The sequence below is a fragment of the Pezoporus flaviventris genome, unplaced genomic scaffold (assembly GCF_033815535.1).
Source record: "Pezoporus flaviventris isolate CSIRO_AGI_PZ_B2104156 unplaced genomic scaffold, CSIRO_AGI_Pfla_v1 ptg000080l, whole genome shotgun sequence".
NCBI lineage: Eukaryota > Metazoa > Chordata > Aves > Psittaciformes > Psittacidae > Pezoporus > Pezoporus flaviventris.
Window position 1 is genome coordinate 432,249 of NW_026892628.1, and position 17,789 is coordinate 450,037.

The 17,789-nt window shown below is 53.1% G+C and overlaps 1 protein-coding gene across 1 annotated transcript in view; it reads right to left on the reverse strand.

Annotated features, from left to right (window-relative positions):
• Nucleotides 1–17,128, reverse strand: part of GATAD2A (GATA zinc finger domain containing 2A) — a 34,128-nt gene extending 17,000 nt beyond the window's left edge. The window contains 3 exon segments of the mRNA XM_061474806.1: nt 1,716–1,987; nt 11,132–11,203; nt 16,935–17,128. Of these exon segments, the coding sequence (XP_061330790.1) occupies nt 1,716–1,978 (263 nt within the window). The 5' untranslated portion in view covers nt 1,979–1,987; nt 11,132–11,203; nt 16,935–17,128.
• Between the last annotated feature and the right edge of the window lie 661 nt (nt 17,129–17,789).

The following is a 17,789-nucleotide window of genomic DNA, read 5'->3' on the forward strand; positions in this document are numbered from 1 at the left end:
AACTGAATACAACACTATCCTGTTACCTGAAACAGGAACACTGCACGGAGAGAGGATGCTCTCCCATCTCATGGAAACAGGAGTTACTGTTCCAGCCACTCTCTGGGAAGCTGGAAGTGTGCAGCCCCTTGCTCATCATCACCCTGTTTGCACGTCTTGCAAGACACCAAGAGAGGAGAAACACTGGCACCCATTTCAAAGATTCACAAGGAGCACAGGCATGCGGGGGCAAGTACTGCAACAAAAGGGGGAGAATACGTCGTTCTAATGTATTCAGCTTTTGGTATGAGCAATCTTTTTAGATATTCTTCACCAAACCAGCCTGCATACCTGGGTTCATTCAGAGGTGGTGATGTGCCAAGAGACACCTTAGGGAGAGTCCCTCCCAGTCAGCACAACACAGCTGCTTGCCATGGAATCACCCATTACCCCAATAACTGCGTCTGTGCAAGACACAAGCTCCTCCTAAACAGCAAATTGAGCAACGTGTGGGTTTGTACCTTTGGCAGAAGGTTGAGGGACCTAAACCCTCAAGCCCTCCCCTTCCCTCGATCGCACTGATGGAAGAGGGCTTGTCTTACAGGTCCTGAAGCAGCAATCAGCCTCTTGCAAAGTATCTCTTAGAAAAGCATCAGAAGTTTGGGAAAGTTCCCAAATGAAACGCCATTAAACATCAAAGATGCCCATTTTCTTCACAGCACCCGTAAGCACCCTCCTCCCAGTAATTCCTGTGATAAGGATCTGGTGTTTGCAACTCCTCTCCAACCTGCCCTGCTCTAACACCCAACATCCCAGCGAACAGGGGTCTCTCTGAGAGCAGAGGCAGGTCTCAGCTCTTAGGAATCCCCACTCCAGCAGCAGAACCAGGAATAAATGAGGCTTTGAGAGCTCCTGCTCAATGTGTTGGATCTTACTGCACCAGAAAGACAAAAACAAGCCCTCAAAGGGCTCACAACAGGGCCACAAACTTCCTGATGGACTTTTTATGCTGGTATAGCCAGGTTCTGAGTTAGAAATATGGTAGAAGATTTGGAATCAGGCTTTAAAGTGATGTCTGTAAATCTGTGTCAGAACCACCCAGTTCACACGTGTCTCTCATACACAGGGATTAGGAACTTTGAATTGGTGCTTTCAGATGGAAAAATGCAGCCATCTAAAGGAGGCTGGACTGTCAAAGGAGAACTTGTCCTACAGAGGATTGCTGCAGTCAGGTGCCGGCTTTTCAGAACACTTCTAGTGTCAATATCCACAACTTCCTTCAAAAAGATGCTCAGATGTATCCCCACATCCTGCTCCGTCAGGAAGAATCGAGTCGCAATTACAACTCCTCTGTTTAGACAATTACAATCTATTACTTTCCCTTTATCAGAGCTCAGTTCAAACCACCCAAACCACTCTTGCTCACAGAAATCTCAATCAGTAGCTCAAAGCGCATCCTCTCAGTAACGTGTATGGTTTTCTATTCAAGACTGTGTTTCTTTACTCAGCTGCTCGTCACAGCTGTCAAAGCCTGGGGAGGAGAAACCACTGAGGAAGCTCCAGCAGTAGGGGTTGGATCTCATGTGAAGAGCCAGAGCTGCAACACACGCGTGGAATTGGAATCCTCTCCACCTTTAAGATGCAAAGAACTTCCTCTTTGTGCCAGTTGAGCACGTTTCACTGTGCTGGTATCCCCGATGTTACAGTGTGACTGCAGCACAGAGGCTGGAACTCACCTTTTTGAGGTACTCATGTCCACAGGCTCATCTCCCGTCTGCACCTCCACCTTAATGGTTGCTTTCACCTCTCCACCTTTTAACAAGCCTTGCACTTTGCCAGCTCCAGGATCTGCTTTGATTTTCATGTCTCCTTCAGCACTGACCTCTGTCCCCAACAGTCCTTTGTCCATTTTCAGTTTCTTGCTGTCCACATCGTTGTGCGGTACCTCACGTTCTAGCGCTCGTTTCTGGCTCCGTGTCCTGCATGCTTCCTCTGTCATTGTGAGGCTCTGGGGAGAGAGCAGACACAACCCACTTCAACACACTGGGATAGAGAATAAAGTTGGACAAAACACCTCCATTTCAAACCAGGGCAAAGGACAGTGGTTACTGCAAAAGAAGCTCAGAAAGAGCAATGAAAGTGTTGCTGGTGTGCTCACGTAGCCTATCTCCAACATCCACCTCCGGCTGAAGCTAATAATCACCCAGCATCACTGTACTTACACTTCTTATGTTAAGCAAAAGCCAAACAAGAACACACACAAGAACCTCACTGAGCATCAGCTACAATCACCCACAGCCTGCATCAGAGCACAGGAAAACAGACAAACCCCCACATGAGAAGTCTGGCTCTTCACCAGAAGGCAGGAGGACTGTATGTATTTGCCTCCCATGCAAATCAAGGCAATTATGGAATGCCAGATTAGGATCACCCGGGACTGCTGCCATGCCCTTCTGAGGACCTCAGCCTGGCTCCAAGTTTCAGGAATCACACACTATGGGGAGAAGGACCACGACACCCTGCGTGAGGAGACACTTCCATCCTGCTTGAGAGCCTGCTGCCAGCACTAAGGCACTGCCATTGTGAGACTCAAGTTGAGACTTTCTCCCCTCCTGGGGAAGGAGCCAGGCTTTTCCAGGCGGAAGCACCGGGCTCAGGGGAACCAGGCTTAACTCCTCTCCTGCCGGAGGGATAGGAAGTTCTGCTCCTGGTGGGCTCTGCCAGCCCGCCCACCGGTACCTGCAGCCACCCATCCATCCACCCATCCATCACCCATCCACCCATCCATCCCAGCGGATGCAGAGCTGAGTCAGGCTTTGATCCCATGACATCACTGGGCTCCACATGACCCTTCCCAGGATGCAGCCTGCGAGACAAAGCACTTTCCAGAAACAGTCTGAGCCGGCAGCAGGCGACCTGCAGCGGGATCACCCCGGCCGGGCACCGCATCCCTCTTCCTCCTGCTCTTCCTCCTCACCCACGGCTCCCCTCTGGCTGCCTGGGGACACGGGGGGGGCACCCCAGGGGTGACCTGGGGTGGGATGGAGGGAGAGGGACAGAAACACTCCCCCTTTAATTAATTAATTAATTTTAACTGTTCCTCCCATCTCCGGTTTCTTTCTCCTCCTTTAAACAGGGCTCCAGGACTGAGGCCGACACTCACCAGTGGAACAAAGTGTTTGCAGTGGGTTTTAGCAGTGAGAGATTAACATAATTACACAACATAATTAACCTCTGCTCACCCTTCACCCCACCCCTCCGCAATTCAGCAGCGTCACATCAGCATTATGTGACACTGTCATTTCACAGCAGCAGCCCCATGCCAGTGAGCACAAGTTTCTCTGCATGGTCTTGGATGAAATAGGGGTATTTTTTTTAGGGGGGGTCGATACAATAATGGCCAAAAAGAGCGTTTCATAGCAAGGGTAAATTCATGTTGGTATTTATGGGGGTGAGCAAAAAGCACCCAGCCCAGGCAGGCAGCAGCACGGCGCAGCTCAGCGTACCCCAGCAACAGCCCTCGGAGTGCAGCTTTTAACCACAGCAGCACCTCGGGTTGAGCATCTCTGCTGACGGTGCAGCTGCACCGCGAGCGCTGCTCCCCCCGAGCCTGGCCAGGAAGAGCCGATCCTCCTGCTGCTCAACACCGAAGCACGGCTGGCACAAAGCACGGCGCAGCCATCGCTGCCTTACACACCCCCATGTGCTGCTCATCACAGGCAGGAGGAGACCCCCTTCTACCCTGCTCTGGGTTTATCTGCAGGATCTTCCTATTCTCCAGCCTCGGAGGGATGCGAAGCAGCAAGTCCAGCAGCAGGTGCTGATCCGAGAGCTGCAGCGAGCAGCACATCAGGCACTCCGGCTCCAAACTTCAGCAACATTGACACGAGGCTGTATTTCTGCCCCTCTGGTTTGCCTGGTTTGGAGCAGGACAGGGAAAGGCACTCTCTGGAACTGTATCGGGGTATTTCACACATCGCACACAGAGCTGCCAGGCAGAACTCTGCGCACTCAGGGCTGAACCTCGCTTACCTGAGTTCAATCCCAAGCAGTGGAAATGAGCTAAATCTCCTACCGGCACTAAGGTTTAAAACACAATCAAAGCAGTTCAAATCCTAATGTAAAAACAGGTCACACACAGCAAGCGCTTCACGAGGTACCTGCTTTCTAGCTAAGCAAGCAGCTCACATTGGAGTGATGGAGAGAGGCAGGCACTGAGCACCCCACTTGGAGCACTTCCAGGGGCAAACCCTTCGTACACAAACTCCTTACAAAGGTCAGGCTGAACAGATTAACAACCTCGATGAAAACACAGCATGTACCTTCTGACAAAGCCCTCTCCTAGGACAAATCCTCAAGGACATCACATCACGCACCCTGTGATTCCCTTCTGAACAGCCGCTTCTAACGCCACCAGCGCCTCCGCATCAGCCACCCACAACAAAGCCCGGTTCCCTTGGCTGCCGCTGCCACAACTTTGCTGCAAATCCAAATCCAGCCCAAGTTTTGTGCTTAGAATTCACAGCATCTTGTCCCGAGGATGCAGCAGCTGGGGCCTGTGACTGCCGGGGAGAAGAGGGGTTGTTTGTAACCCAGCTGAAGCTGTTGGGAAGATCCTCCTTGTGAGGAGACTGCCCCGAGATTTCTGCAGCTCAATCTGAAGACTGCAAGTGCAGGCTCAAGGTTTATTTATAAAGCCATGGAAAGATCTGGTTGCACAGCTCCCCAACCACAGGAGCCATTAAACTGTGTTTAGTGTGGATGAGCCCTAAACCCAAGGTCCCACAGTTTAACCCTTTCAAGAAATGGTCCCAGGAAACAATTTGCTAACATGGACACAGATGCTGAGAGACCTAAAGGAAAATTCCTGTAGCGCTGAGGGGAGGGGAGAGCTAAGAAAAAGGATAAAATAATGAGAAGGATTTCTTCAAGGTGACTGTTCTGCCTCTTCTCAGGAGAAAAGATGAGATCCGGTAATGTCAGGCTTTGATGGGAACCGCCTGGGTTGACGGGCCCCATCTCCTGCAAGTCTGAGGGCACTGGAAGCAGTGCAGGTGAGGCCCTGGCAGGATCTATGTCCCACAGAAGACTACAAACCCTGGGTACCCTGGAAGAGAGGAGGAGGAGCGCCCTCAAAGAGCCCGGCACGAGCAAGGACAGTGTCCTCCTCATGGAGGGGACACGAGCAGCTCCCTGCAGGACAGAGGAGGTCAGAGGAACCCAAACCCACCTGAAACAAAACTCTGGGTGGCAAACCTGGCAAATGGCTGAATCCCCATCACCCAAGGAGGGCACCCCAGAGACTTCACCACCACCAGGAAACAGCTCCTTGCCCATACACACTGAGCAGCCCTTGAGCCTGCTGGACTTCTGGAATCACATCTGCACCACCTGGTTCCACTAGATAAGAATAAAGTCAGCTGGATGGGCCCGAACATCCAGGCTGTTCCCAGGGTAACAGAACACTCCCAAAGCTACTCCCCACATCCAAACTGCTGCTTCTCCACCGTTAAGAGCAACACGAACCCATCACCACCACTAGCTTCGGCTCAGCTCCACTACGCCTCGTGTTTGAAAGCAGGAAGAGAAAGCAAGCATTCCACAGGGAATTTTAAGTTTTATGGAAGCTTCTGCTTTTTGTGACAAGGAATGGCACAGCTCAGGGCGGAGCACCCGGGATCTAAGCAGCAAACACTGAGCTGTAAGTTCTGTCGCTGTAACAATTAACTACCACCATCCATTCCAAAGGCAGTTCAGGATTCCATACAAACCACTGTGCACTCCTCAGACTCAGGCCATTACATTGGTCACCCTGCAGCCTCGGCGAAAATTCCTCTCCATGCAGCCCCACTGCCCTCTGAGCACACTGACAACAGGAAAAACCCCAAACTTGAGCACACAACCAATTCATGCTCGCCTGGTAAACACTGTATGCTTGTGATGCCACCTGTATGCTTTCCATTGGGAAAAGGGTCAAAAGAGCTCTCCTGGCATCTTCCAAACCCTTTTGCCCTCCAACGAGCAGAGCAGCAAGACCAAGAGAACAAACCTGGTTTGGCTCAGGCAGTGTCTGCGGCAGCAGGGAGGTGCAGGGCACCCTCACAAAGGGGATGCTGCAGCATCCACTGGGAGGAAACCCCTCACGTTCCAGTTTAAGGCTTGGGAAATGAATTACTCTGTGCTCCTGTTTGCTGCAGAAGTAACATGAAGACAAACCCACACTTAAAAGCAGCAGCAACACCCTTTCCTTGCTGTTTGTGATGTTTGCTTCCACCCTTCACACCAAGTTACCCATATCACCTCCTCTCCCCTGCAGGACTGATCACTTCCTCATATAAACTCCAAGCAAACCCTTCACAGAGAAGTGGTTTTGCCTTTCCCACTGGTTTGCACAACTTGGTAGTTTGAAGTTACATGGGAATTACATCCTGATGCTGTGCTGGAGCCATCAGCAGTGCGGGGCAGCAGATACGGGTCCAGCACAGACCATGGGCAGTGGGCTCAGAGCCCACTGCAGCCACACAATCCTCACTCCTTTCGGCAGCCAAAAGCAAAGCTCAACAACCCTCGTCCCCAGCATCATCTGGAAACTCTTATAGCAAAAGGGGAGGGGGGGGGGGGGGGGCAAGAAAGCTGGGGAATAAAAAAGCCAAGCTTCCAGAGGCAGAAACAGGGAGGTTCAGACACATCCAGTGCCCCTCAGTGAGTGCTTCCTGAAGGGAGCTGATCACAGGCTTGGTGACAGTGAGCAGTGGCACAGACCCCATGTGCACACCAGAGTGCAGGCCAGGCAAGCACCTCAGATCATGCCCATGTCCGCTAGAAATTAACTCCTCATAGCAGGATGTAAGCAGGTTCAATGAGAAGTCACTGCTTCACCTGAGCTTATTTTCCTGATACGGAATCATTAGGGTGGAAAGGACTTAAAGATCATCCATGCCATAACTGTTCCTGCCCCATATACTCATTGGTCACAAAGCCACAAATGAAATGTCCTGGAAAAAGCCATTAAACTGTTACATATCCATGTGTGTGTGACTGCACTACAGTGGGCATGTGTACTCACATGGGCACATGCATAAACGTGCACACACAGAGAACTTCACCACCTCATCATGTAGATGTTTAACAAACTAAACCTGTAGAAAGCCAAAGAATCACATTTCATGTTTTTAAGGACTAAACTAAAACACCACCATGAGAACAGAGGTTATTTTACAGGCTGGGGGGATGGTGGAGAAAATCATCACTCCATACCTGGATTCAACCAGAACTCCATCCTGCCCCTATGGAAGGCAGGGAGCAGCCGGAGGCGGGTGACAGATCTGCTCTCCCCATGCCAGCAGGCTTGATGCAGCAGCACCAGCCATGAGGCCACTGGGGGTACCTGCAGCACTGCGGCCATTGGGGAGTACCTGCTGCACCATGGCCATGGGGGGCACTTGCTGCTCTGCAGCCACTGGGGTACCCTGCTGCATCGTGGTCACTGGGGGTACTGGCTGCACTGCGGCCATTTGGGGTACCTGCTGCACCGCAGCCATTTGGGGGTACCTGCTGCACCACACCCACTGGGGGCACCTGCTGCACTGTGGACATTGGGGGTACCTGCTGCACTGTGGACATTGGGGGAACCTGCTACACTGCGGCCACTGGGGGTACCTGCTGCACTACAGCCATTGGAGGGTACCTGCTGCACTGCAGCCATTGGGGGGTACCTGCTGCACTGCAGCCTTTGGGGGGTACCTGGTACACTGTGGCCATTGGGGGTACCTGCTGCACCATGGCCATAGGGGGGTACCTGCTGCACTGCGGCCATTGAGGGGTACCTGCTGCACCGTGGCCATTGAGGGGTACCTGCTGCACCATGGCCATAGGGGGGTACCTGCTGCATGGCGGCCATTGAGGGGTACCTGCTGCACTGCGGCCACTGGGAGTACCTGCTGCACTGTGGCCATTGAGGGGTACCTGCTGCACTGCAGCCATTGGGAGTACCTGCTGCACTGTGGCCATTGAGGGGTACCTGCTGCACTGTGGCCATTGAGGGGTACCTGCTGCACTGCAGCCATTGGGAGTACCTGCTGCACTGTGGCCATTGAGGGGTACCTGCTGCACCGTGGCCATTGAGGGGTACCTGCTGCACCGTGGCTATTGAGGTACCTGCTGCACTGCAGCCATTGAGGGGTACCTGCTGCACCGTGGCCATTGAGGGGTACCTGCTGCACTGCAGCCATTGAGGGGTACCTGCTGCACCGTGGCCATTGAGGGGTACCTGCTGCACTGCGGCCATTGAGGGGTACCTGCTGCACTGCAGCCATTGAGGGGTACCTGCTGCACCATGGCCATAAGGGGGTACCTGCTGCACCGTGGCTCACCAAGGGTTAACTCCTGCCATTTTGGTGCCATTCACGACATGTCCATTAAGGGTGTTACATAACAAAATGGCAGCTTTAACCCTTCCCTCCCCAGGCTCCCGCTGCTCTGTCTCCGCCCCAAGGGTGCTGGGGGGCCCTGCACTGCCCAGCACCCACGGGTCTATGGAGAAGGAGCCCACAGAAGTTTCCTGGGGGAAGCTGCCCCAGCGGCCCAGCAGAGCAGAGCATCGGTCCAGGGATGCCAGCCCAAGAAACAGGGTGCAGGGCAAACCTGGGGTACCTGGATGTGAGCCCTGACTCCCCCCCGGCTGCTCCTTCCGCACCTCCAGCCTGGCAGAACCTGCTCCTGTTTCCATGCGAGTGTCCAGACTCACACCGTGCCCGTGTCACAGCGCAGGAGGACCCAATCCAGCCTGGACGGAGGCTGCACGGTTTGTGAAACGCACACACAAACGCTGGCAGGGAGGCACTACCGGGGAGCTGGGAGCACCGCGGACCCAGAGCTCTGGGTTCAACCAGGACCTGGCAGCTGAGCGCCCGCTGAGCGCTATTTGTGTCAACTCACCTTAAAAACCACCACGGCTGTTACAGCCAAGTTTGGCTCCGTGAACGAGCCCGAGCCCAGCGCTATCTGAGGGCTCTGTGTAACAAAGACAGAAGCATTCACAATTCGCGACCGAAAGCTGAATGAGCCCCACAGATGAGATTAAACACGGAGCTGTGTGCACGGAAAAGAGCCGTTGTCTCTGAAAAGCAACCCAGTACTTGCTCCATTTTCATCACAACTCCACAAGTGTTCACCACAAGAAGAAAACACCACAAAGCAACCAAAAACCAGCGCCAAAGACCGCTTTTTCTCTCCTCAATCCCTTTTAGCAGTGTTTTACTGGGGTTATCCAGCCCAAAGCCAAGCCCCGACTTCTCAGCCCTGCCACAAGGACGCCGATTCCCGGAGCTGCTCCCAGCTTTCCGCATGCTCTGAGATCGTGATTCACCGCTGCAGTTTTCAGGAATGAGCTGCCTGGTTCAGGATGCACTTGGGTCACTGTCACCAGTGCCTGGGGGGGGGGGGTGTTCAACCACCCTCATGTGAGCAGCCAAAGGATGCAATCAAAGGCTTTTGGTTAAAATCCACCAGCTATGACCAGAAACTTCACCGCGGTGAGAAAGACTCCGCTTTCCTCCCAGGTATGGATTCTCCAGGCACACTGACCCTCCCAGGCAGCAATCCCTTAGTCCCAAACTGCTCATCCAGTGTTCAGTTTGACTCCAAAACCTCCCACTTCAAGGCCTACAACTTGATTTCAGCTTCTATTGGATGGGAAGAGACTTCAATATTCAGGGACGTAAACTGCAATCAGATCCTCAGCCCTTCTCCCACCTCCTCCCTATTTAATGCATGCTTCTTATTAGAGGAGGGATCTAGGTTGGTTCATTGATTTTAATGCAACAGCAGCAAAATTAGCATCTTTAAATACTCAGTCACAACAACAATCAGCTTTCCCATCATCACATGCTGTGCATACTCTAATCCAGGCAATTCCTTGGGTTTTCTGCATTTGGGAAACTTAAGGGAGGCTTCCCCGGGCACCAAGCGCTGCACGGTGGATTCCCACCTTCAAGCCAACACAAATCATGTAACAGAGCCACAGAGAGGGAATTGGTGTAAGTAGATCCAAAGGACAAGGCACCAAAAGAAAGCTCTGAACAACTAAGGCCTGGTGTCATTTCCCAAAGCCACATCCTAAGTCTTCTAAAGAGAACTCAAAGATGATGGGAACTGCAAGGTCCACTGCTTTGGATGCTGCTTCCAGCCACTGCATGAGGGATCTGTTCCACCCGAGTTCTCCCTCAAGTCTTAGGGACCTGTTTTAGTCCAGAAAGTCCTGGCCAGGAACTCTGGTAATGACTGTGTCTGGGCTCTGCGTTACCCAAAAGCAGGGAGATTCCTCAGCGCCGGAGCCCAGAAATACCAGGTGTGATTTGGGTACAAAACGCAGTATTTGAATACCAAGTTGAATTGGCAAAATAAGATCCTCCATAACTGGTTTATTTAACGTGGTTTATGGTGATAACCCACTGAACAAGAGCAACTGCCATCACCATGGTCAACGCATGTACACGTGATGCTCTCTGCTGCTCTCAGCTACTCCTGATGGCAATAGGAAAGGTGGTTTCCTGGGTTCATTTGGCCTTTTGGGCTCACAAAACATGGTCCTGCTTTACAAGATTCAGGCACACCTGCCCTAAAGAGCCAAAGCCCATCAGTGATGCTCCTGGCCTGCCTCGTTTGACAGCAGAGCAGCAGCAGCAGCAGCACACACAGGACAGTGGATGAGGAGAGCTTGCCTTGAGCTGAGCACTGCTGGAGCTGCAGGGTCTCTGCAGAACCGGCATTGCCATGCCCAGGTTTTTTCTCTGGGGTTGTACAAATGACCAAAACACAGAGGGAGCCTCAAGGGAGGGGGTTCTGTGCCTTTGCTTTTGCTTCTCCTGTTCAAGACCAAAAAGACTGCAGCTGCTCTGACTGCCCAGCGAGGAGGGGCTGAGACCTCTCTGCCCTTTACGTCAAAGAGCCCAAACCCACTCTGGAGCGTGCATTAAGCGCTAAGGGAAAGGCGCCTTTTGGTGCAGGCACAGGAACCAAATCCTGATCCCAGCTGAACCTGGACAAAGCAGGAGCTGATGGTGCAAAAGAGCAGGAGCCGGTTCCACCCTCTCAGCCCACCTCCCCATGTGCAATATCAGACACTTGTCCCCACCGTATTCCCAGCTCCTACCTGTCAGTGAAGTTCATGGGTTCCAGGTGGGATCCTGACCGGGCTGCTTGGAAAGTGTCTGGAGCGAGGATCCTGCGGGAGAGAAGAGGGGTCAGTGCAGCCAGGACAAGCACCACTATCACCCGGAATAGGGCCACCCTTCAGCACTGGGACCCGTGTGGAATATCACATCCTAGGATTTTAAGGAAAGGAACCGCATTGTGTCCGGATGCTTTGGGTTAAAACCAAAAAGCACACACAAGAGTAAAGTTACTGCTTTTCTTACTCGCTTTAGTGTTTGCTTCTTGTGTTAACACCACAGAGGAAACCAAGTACTTCTTGCTATCTCAGGGCTGTCCCGAACATCTGCTGGAACCAGCATTCCCATTTCCCACCAGCAGCTTCCCCTCGAGGAAGAAGAGACCTGCAAGACCATTCCCTTATCCCACATCACCACTCCCTGCACAGGCTTCCACGGGTAGAGAAAAGGGGAAGCAACTTCTTGGAGAAGTTTTTGTCTTGCAGGACAACACAGAAAACCACAGGAACGTGCTCAGGCATCACCTGCTTCTCGCTGCAGAGACGGTTCTGCTGCTCAATACTCACTTATGCTTTACAAAACTCCCTTTATGAGCCTGTCCCTGCAGCGGGGTCCATCCCAACCTTCCTTCTCCCTATGAAACACTGAGGGAGGACGCCCTTTGCCACACCAGCCATTACCTACACCAGCAGCCCCGCAGCCAGCCCCGCTCCCCACAGCCTGGCTGCAGGTGGGACAAGGTGCGCACGCAGGGGCAGCCCTGGCCGCAGCAGTGGGTGCTGTGGGGCAGGGAGGGCTGGAGGTGGAGCGCAGCGGTTGATGCTCGCTGCTGCCAAGACGCCTCCCTGGAAGCCGGGCTCTTGTTTCTGCTGAGCCACCACCAACTGAGTCATTTCCCTCCTCCGAATGGTGCCGAGTTCTTTGCTCCTGCCCACAAGGCAGGACGGGAACTCTGCGGGCTCTCGGCCTCCTCTCTGCATGGGGGAGAAGGGCTGTGAAGGGTCCCCCCCACCCCTGACCCCCACCCCAGGACCAAAGTCCAGTGCTCAGCTCATCCCAAAGGACTGGGCCAGGTTTTCCCTGTTTGACTGATTTTAAGCACCCCAAAAGGTTCCAACAGGTTAAATACTACCAAAGTGCACGGACAGAAACTTAATGGATCTACAACTGTATTCTAGTCCCTGCTTAGCTATCTAGAGGGCAGGTCTTGCTAATTATAGCTCATCCTATTAGTCCAATGCTTTTCTAATTAGAAGCCCATTGAAAACCATTGCAAGAGCTACACCAGGGCCTTCAGCAGTGCTATAAAACCTGACAGATAGGGCAGTATTTCCATGCTGCTCCTCGAGCATCTGGCCTGGACACGAACAAACACTTCTTCATGGCTAAAGATGAGGAAGAGCAGCAGAGGGAGGACAGGCCGTGTACCGGGTCGTGACAACCCCGAGAGCACAGCCACGGGGCCAGGGAGCGGGGCCACTGCCGGGGAGAGGGAATTAGAGAGAGGAAGAAATAAAGGGAATCATTCTGCCTGGTGGATGCTTGCTGAGGGGACTGGTGAAGGTCACGGTGGGAGAGGAGGGTCCTCTGCTCTGCGGGAGGATGGAAGGGGACAGAGGGAAGGAACACGGTTATGGACTGAGCCCGGCAGCACCCTCCCATCCGAGTGCTCCCGTGCTTTGGGGGGCTCAGCAGGATCAGCCCGTCCGATGTGCTCTGGGTGCAGGAAGCCGAAGGCACAGAGCCGCGTTTCCAGCTCTGGCCAGGCTCCATTCCCAAGGAGCTGCAGCTCCCAACTCCCAGAGTGCTCTTGGCACGGGCCGAAAATAGTTTTCCTCTTGTGAGGACACCACAAGAGCTCTTTAACCCCTTCAGCACCACGCGGCCAGCGCCACAACCACCCGCATCCAGCACATGGAAGGTCCCACAGGAACGCAGCAGAGCGACGGCACCGGGATGCCTGAAGAATCCCGGAAAGAGAAACTCTGCCCAAGGACCTGCTCTGAGCTTTGACTGCACTTGAACCAGCAGAAGTGAGTGCACCGGCAGTGATTTAACCTGCCAGGGGGGAGGCTGAGATGAGCTCTTAGGCAGAAGCTCTTCCCTGGGAGGGTGCTGAGGCACTGGCACAGGGTGCCCAGAGAAGCTGTGGCTGCCCCATCCCTGGCAGTGCTCAAGGCCAGGTTGGACACAGGGGCTTGGAGCAAGCTGCTCCAGTGGAAGGGGTCCCTGCCCGTGCAGGGGTTGGACCTGGAGGAGCTTTAAGGTCCCTCCCAACCCAACCCAGGCTGGGGTTCTACATTTCAGAATCATGGCTCTTATGCCGATACTGCAGTTTTTTAAGCCATCAGAAGGCAAATGCTCAAGAAATGAGAGACACTGAAGAGCATCTCTCGCTACCCCACAACAGAGCCCAGATGCAGCTGCTCAGAGCCAACTTTGTCACTCCTGGAGTTCTGCCTTTCAATGAAATGATGGTGAAAGGCACAGGTTGTGACACGGCGATCACATTTTTTAGCAACATTACTGAATCCCATCAACAGCACCCAGAGAAATCACGATCCCATAGAATTCCAGAGAAAGATTTAGCCCCAAATGAGGGTTTCAGACCATTACATTTGCAGAATAAGACAGGCTGCAGATTCTCTAAGAAGATGAAGGCTTAAAAACTATGTCCCAGGTACCAGAGCTTGGCAGTTTTGCTGCAATTCCCTCCTCAACCAACCAAGATAAGGAAACTCCTGGACTTTCTGGAAGGCGAATGAAGTGGTCAGCAGAAAAGGGGCCAGAGGTAAAGCACAGGACTCCCCTGCTGGGCCATCAATAGCACTTACATTATACCCTTCAACCAGTGCTGGTGTTCACCAGGGGCTGCAGTAACCCTTTGGTTAAGCTGGTCCATAGATGGGGAGAGCATCACTTGAGGGAACAGCGGGAAGTCAGACAGAGGAAAAGAACTTCCCAGTAGTAGCTGCTTTTCCAGCACATGCTCCTTCTGAAGAAGGCATATTTGCCTGCATTTATTCTCTACTGGATGTCAGGGGCTACCAAATCCTACAGAAGTGCCTTCAAGGGGGATTACTTCTGGATCTGGGAGAGACTGATGTACTCAGGATGCCAGCTGCAAAGTCCTCCATACGGACCCTGACACCACGTCAGCAGAGCTCGAGTTCTGCCCTCTCCAATCCCACCACTCACACACACCAGTGTGCAGGAAAAGAGGGAATCCTGGGGTAAACACTCCCCACAAAATCCAGGCTGAAGCTTTGGAAACACACGGCTCTAATCTAATCTCCTGCAGTCAAAACCGACTGTTTTCAGACCAAAGTGCAAGCGTATTTTGACTTCTCTCCCTCCTTAGCCTGGAGTATCTCAGTTATTACATGACCAAGCTCCTTCCTCGCTCCCCAAACAACCCCCTTGATCTACCTGTGCTTTCCCTGACGTTACCCAGATTCCAGCCAAGTGTGGATGGAAACCTGCAGGCCGCAAAGACCAGGAGGTTCCAACAACGCAGCTCGGAAAGAAACCCCAACCCCAGCTGCGCTTTTCTCTTCCAGGGAATTTTGCTGCTCAAGCCCTTGCAACCCTGGCTCCCTGTAACCAGGGCCTGGAGCAGGGCTGGGCTGGGCTGCCCTTCACAGCACCCCCAGCACACACAACACGGTTGAGAGATGCTGCGTGGCGAACGCAATGCGGAGCCCAGGCCAGCACAAAGGGAGCACCTCTGCATCAGGCAGGCTCCGAGCACCCACATCACACTGTGGCTGGCTGCTCCTGCACAGAAACACCCATGAGTGCCTGGGGCTGGAGCAGACACAAGCCCATAACACAGTTTATGTCTTCAGATGGGGCAGAGGGGGACAGGCTCCTCGGCACAGCTCTCACAAACACAATTATTCCTCAACAAGTCCCCAGGAAGCAGCTCGGAACACTCGAGTTTCATCAATGGAGGAACAAGGTCAGAACATGAGCTCCAAAAGGTGACATTCCCAGACAAAGAACCTTAGAGCAACCTGCTGGGTGGACCAGCTTCCTTTCATGGTGGGTTTGGGAGCTGCAGGCCCTTATCCAGAAGCGCTAGCGTTCGTCACGTTATCACTTGAAGGAGCAAAGAGCTATGAGAGGGAATCAGGGAAGTCTGGGAGTGAAACAGGGAGAAAAAAAGATCCAGTTTGTGTCATTAACTGTACAATGAGGAATTTAAACCGAACCCGGAGTCGAGACGGGATGAATCCCGGACTAAGAGGCTGCATCGCAGCCGGGTCCCAACAGTTCCATACACCTGGTTCACACCCATCCAAGTTCATCTTCATAAGGACTGCATAGGTAGAGCCGAGTCTTTGAACCAGAACCTTTGCAAGAGCCCGAGTGCAGGAAAGCACCAAACACCCAAGTGTCAGGAGCAGCAGCAAGAGGAGGAACTGGGTCTCTCCTGTTACCAGAGGATGTTCGAGATCAAAAGGGGTTGGTCTGGGGCTCTTCATGTTCCAACAGCACACTTGGAACTACAGTTCAGTTACTGCAGTGAGTGTGAAGGGCTCCATCACTGCAACACTCCCCCCACCCAGATGAATTCAGACCAACCCCATGGGCTCTGTACCCCCAAACCACTTTGAGAGGACAAACCCTGCCCAGCTCCCTCCATCCTCAGCAAGCGGTTGCAGTGAACTGGTTTTAATCAGCTGCAATCTCATCCCTGATGGTGCCAGTCTCTGTGGCTTGTTGGATAAACATGTTTTTCAAGAACTGGAATGACTCTGCTCTGGTTTTCAGCTGCAGAGGGTGTTTCTGGCAGGGGAAGGGGGTGTCTCCCCTCTATGCAAAGAGCCAGAGTGATGATACGCAGGTGCAGAACTGCTTGGCAGAATGGGGAACAGGGGAAGAGGGATGCATGCACGGGTTTATCACCTCCTTCACCCAGTGCCCAACAAGCCTAAGGAAGAACACTGCAAAGCTCTGGGTCTCTCATTAGGAGAGATGGAGACTGAAGCAAGCGGCATGAGGACTGGAAGCACAGGAGGAGCCTTTCACCCATCCTGTGCTGGGGGAGCTTGGGTTCCCCGCTGCTCCAGTGCCACATTGCTCAGCTCAGCTGCAGCAGCACGGTAAGAACCCACAAGGGAATAACTTCAGCTTCCCCAGCTCTGTGATTTCCAGACCTGGCCGAGGGTGTGCGTGGGGAATGACACTGCTCAGAGCCCCAAATAAGGGAATGAGCCAGCAGCTTGGCACGGCCCCAGGCCCACACCTATTTACAGAGCACAGCCACCAGCAGGAGCGCAGCCCGGAGCCTCACACGCAGACAGATGTGGGTGCACGCAGCATGCCCTACCTGAGCCCGAAAGGGAGCCCTGGCACCCCAAGCACGGCTGTCCTGAAAGCAGGAACACTGCAGGGCTCATCTGCAGCCCCCCGGTCCTGCACTGGGAAGGGGAAAGGCAACACCAGGTGCCACTGTCAGCTGTGGGATCAAGGGGGGATTTGGGGGCTTGAGCAAGGTAAACCAGGGGTAACAAACATGGAAGGATCCCTCGGGCCAGAACAGGCAAAGGGATGCCGACGATGAGTGAAGTTATTTCAGTGGTTATGGTTATTTCAATGGCTTCATGTAAAGCAACATCTGACTCGCACAAAAACAAAGGCATTTTGGGTACAAAACAACCCGGGGTGTCACAACTCCACCAGCAGCGTTTGCAAAGAGATCTCCTTATCAAGTTTGTGTATCTAAATGTCCCGAGGGATCAATAACATGCGCAATATTCAGATGAGGTCTTTAATTACCTCTCTGCTCTTCATCATCATAATTCTCAGGCTCCACACAGGAATAAGTCACCCATCAGGTCTCAACCGACAGGATTCACATGCTGTTGTTCCCAAGCTGCTTGTTAAAGCATCACCTTCAGGTTTACAGTCCCTGGTCCAGCCCAAGGAATCCCTACATCCCTCTCAGGACACCTCTGCTAAAGGGAGGAGGAAAAGCACAGGAATCAGAGCTCCCTTCAGCAGGAACTCGTGGGATGGAGCCTGGAGGGGAGCAGTTTGGGGGTGTGCTCTGCTCCAGCTCCCAGCCTTGCTGCTCATCCCAGCTCATCTTCCAAGATCTAGCTAAAGCTCTCAAGTAAAAAGTTATCTTCTGAAGAACTGAGGGACTGTGGAGCTTCTCCTTCCCCAGAACAGGCTGGGTACGTGCCATGCACCAGACCACCCCAGAGACACTCTGCTTCCTACCGACCTTCCGGGTTCATTTGGCTTCTTTTTTGCCTATTCATGGGCTTGCCCACAAAGAGTCTCTGCAGAATCTATTAAGCCCTGTTGATACACAACCCAGAAGCTTCTCTGGGTGATGCTCCTGTTCCATCCTGCACTGCAGCCCACACGGTCCTTCCACATCAGTGATCTTCCACCAATTCCAGGCATTAAGTTAACGCTGGCCTTAACTGCAAGGGCTACCCAGGATCTTGGAGCATAACTTGAAGGGAAATCAGAGTTACGATGCAGAGCCCACACAGACGAGAGTTGGGCTGGGCTGCTCTAAGTTATGCCAGGATTACTGTCAAGTTTTGTGGAGAAAATCATCTCCCCATTGGGATACTTCAGGAAAAGCTGCACCATGAGCCAGTCTTCCTGTTTTCAGGA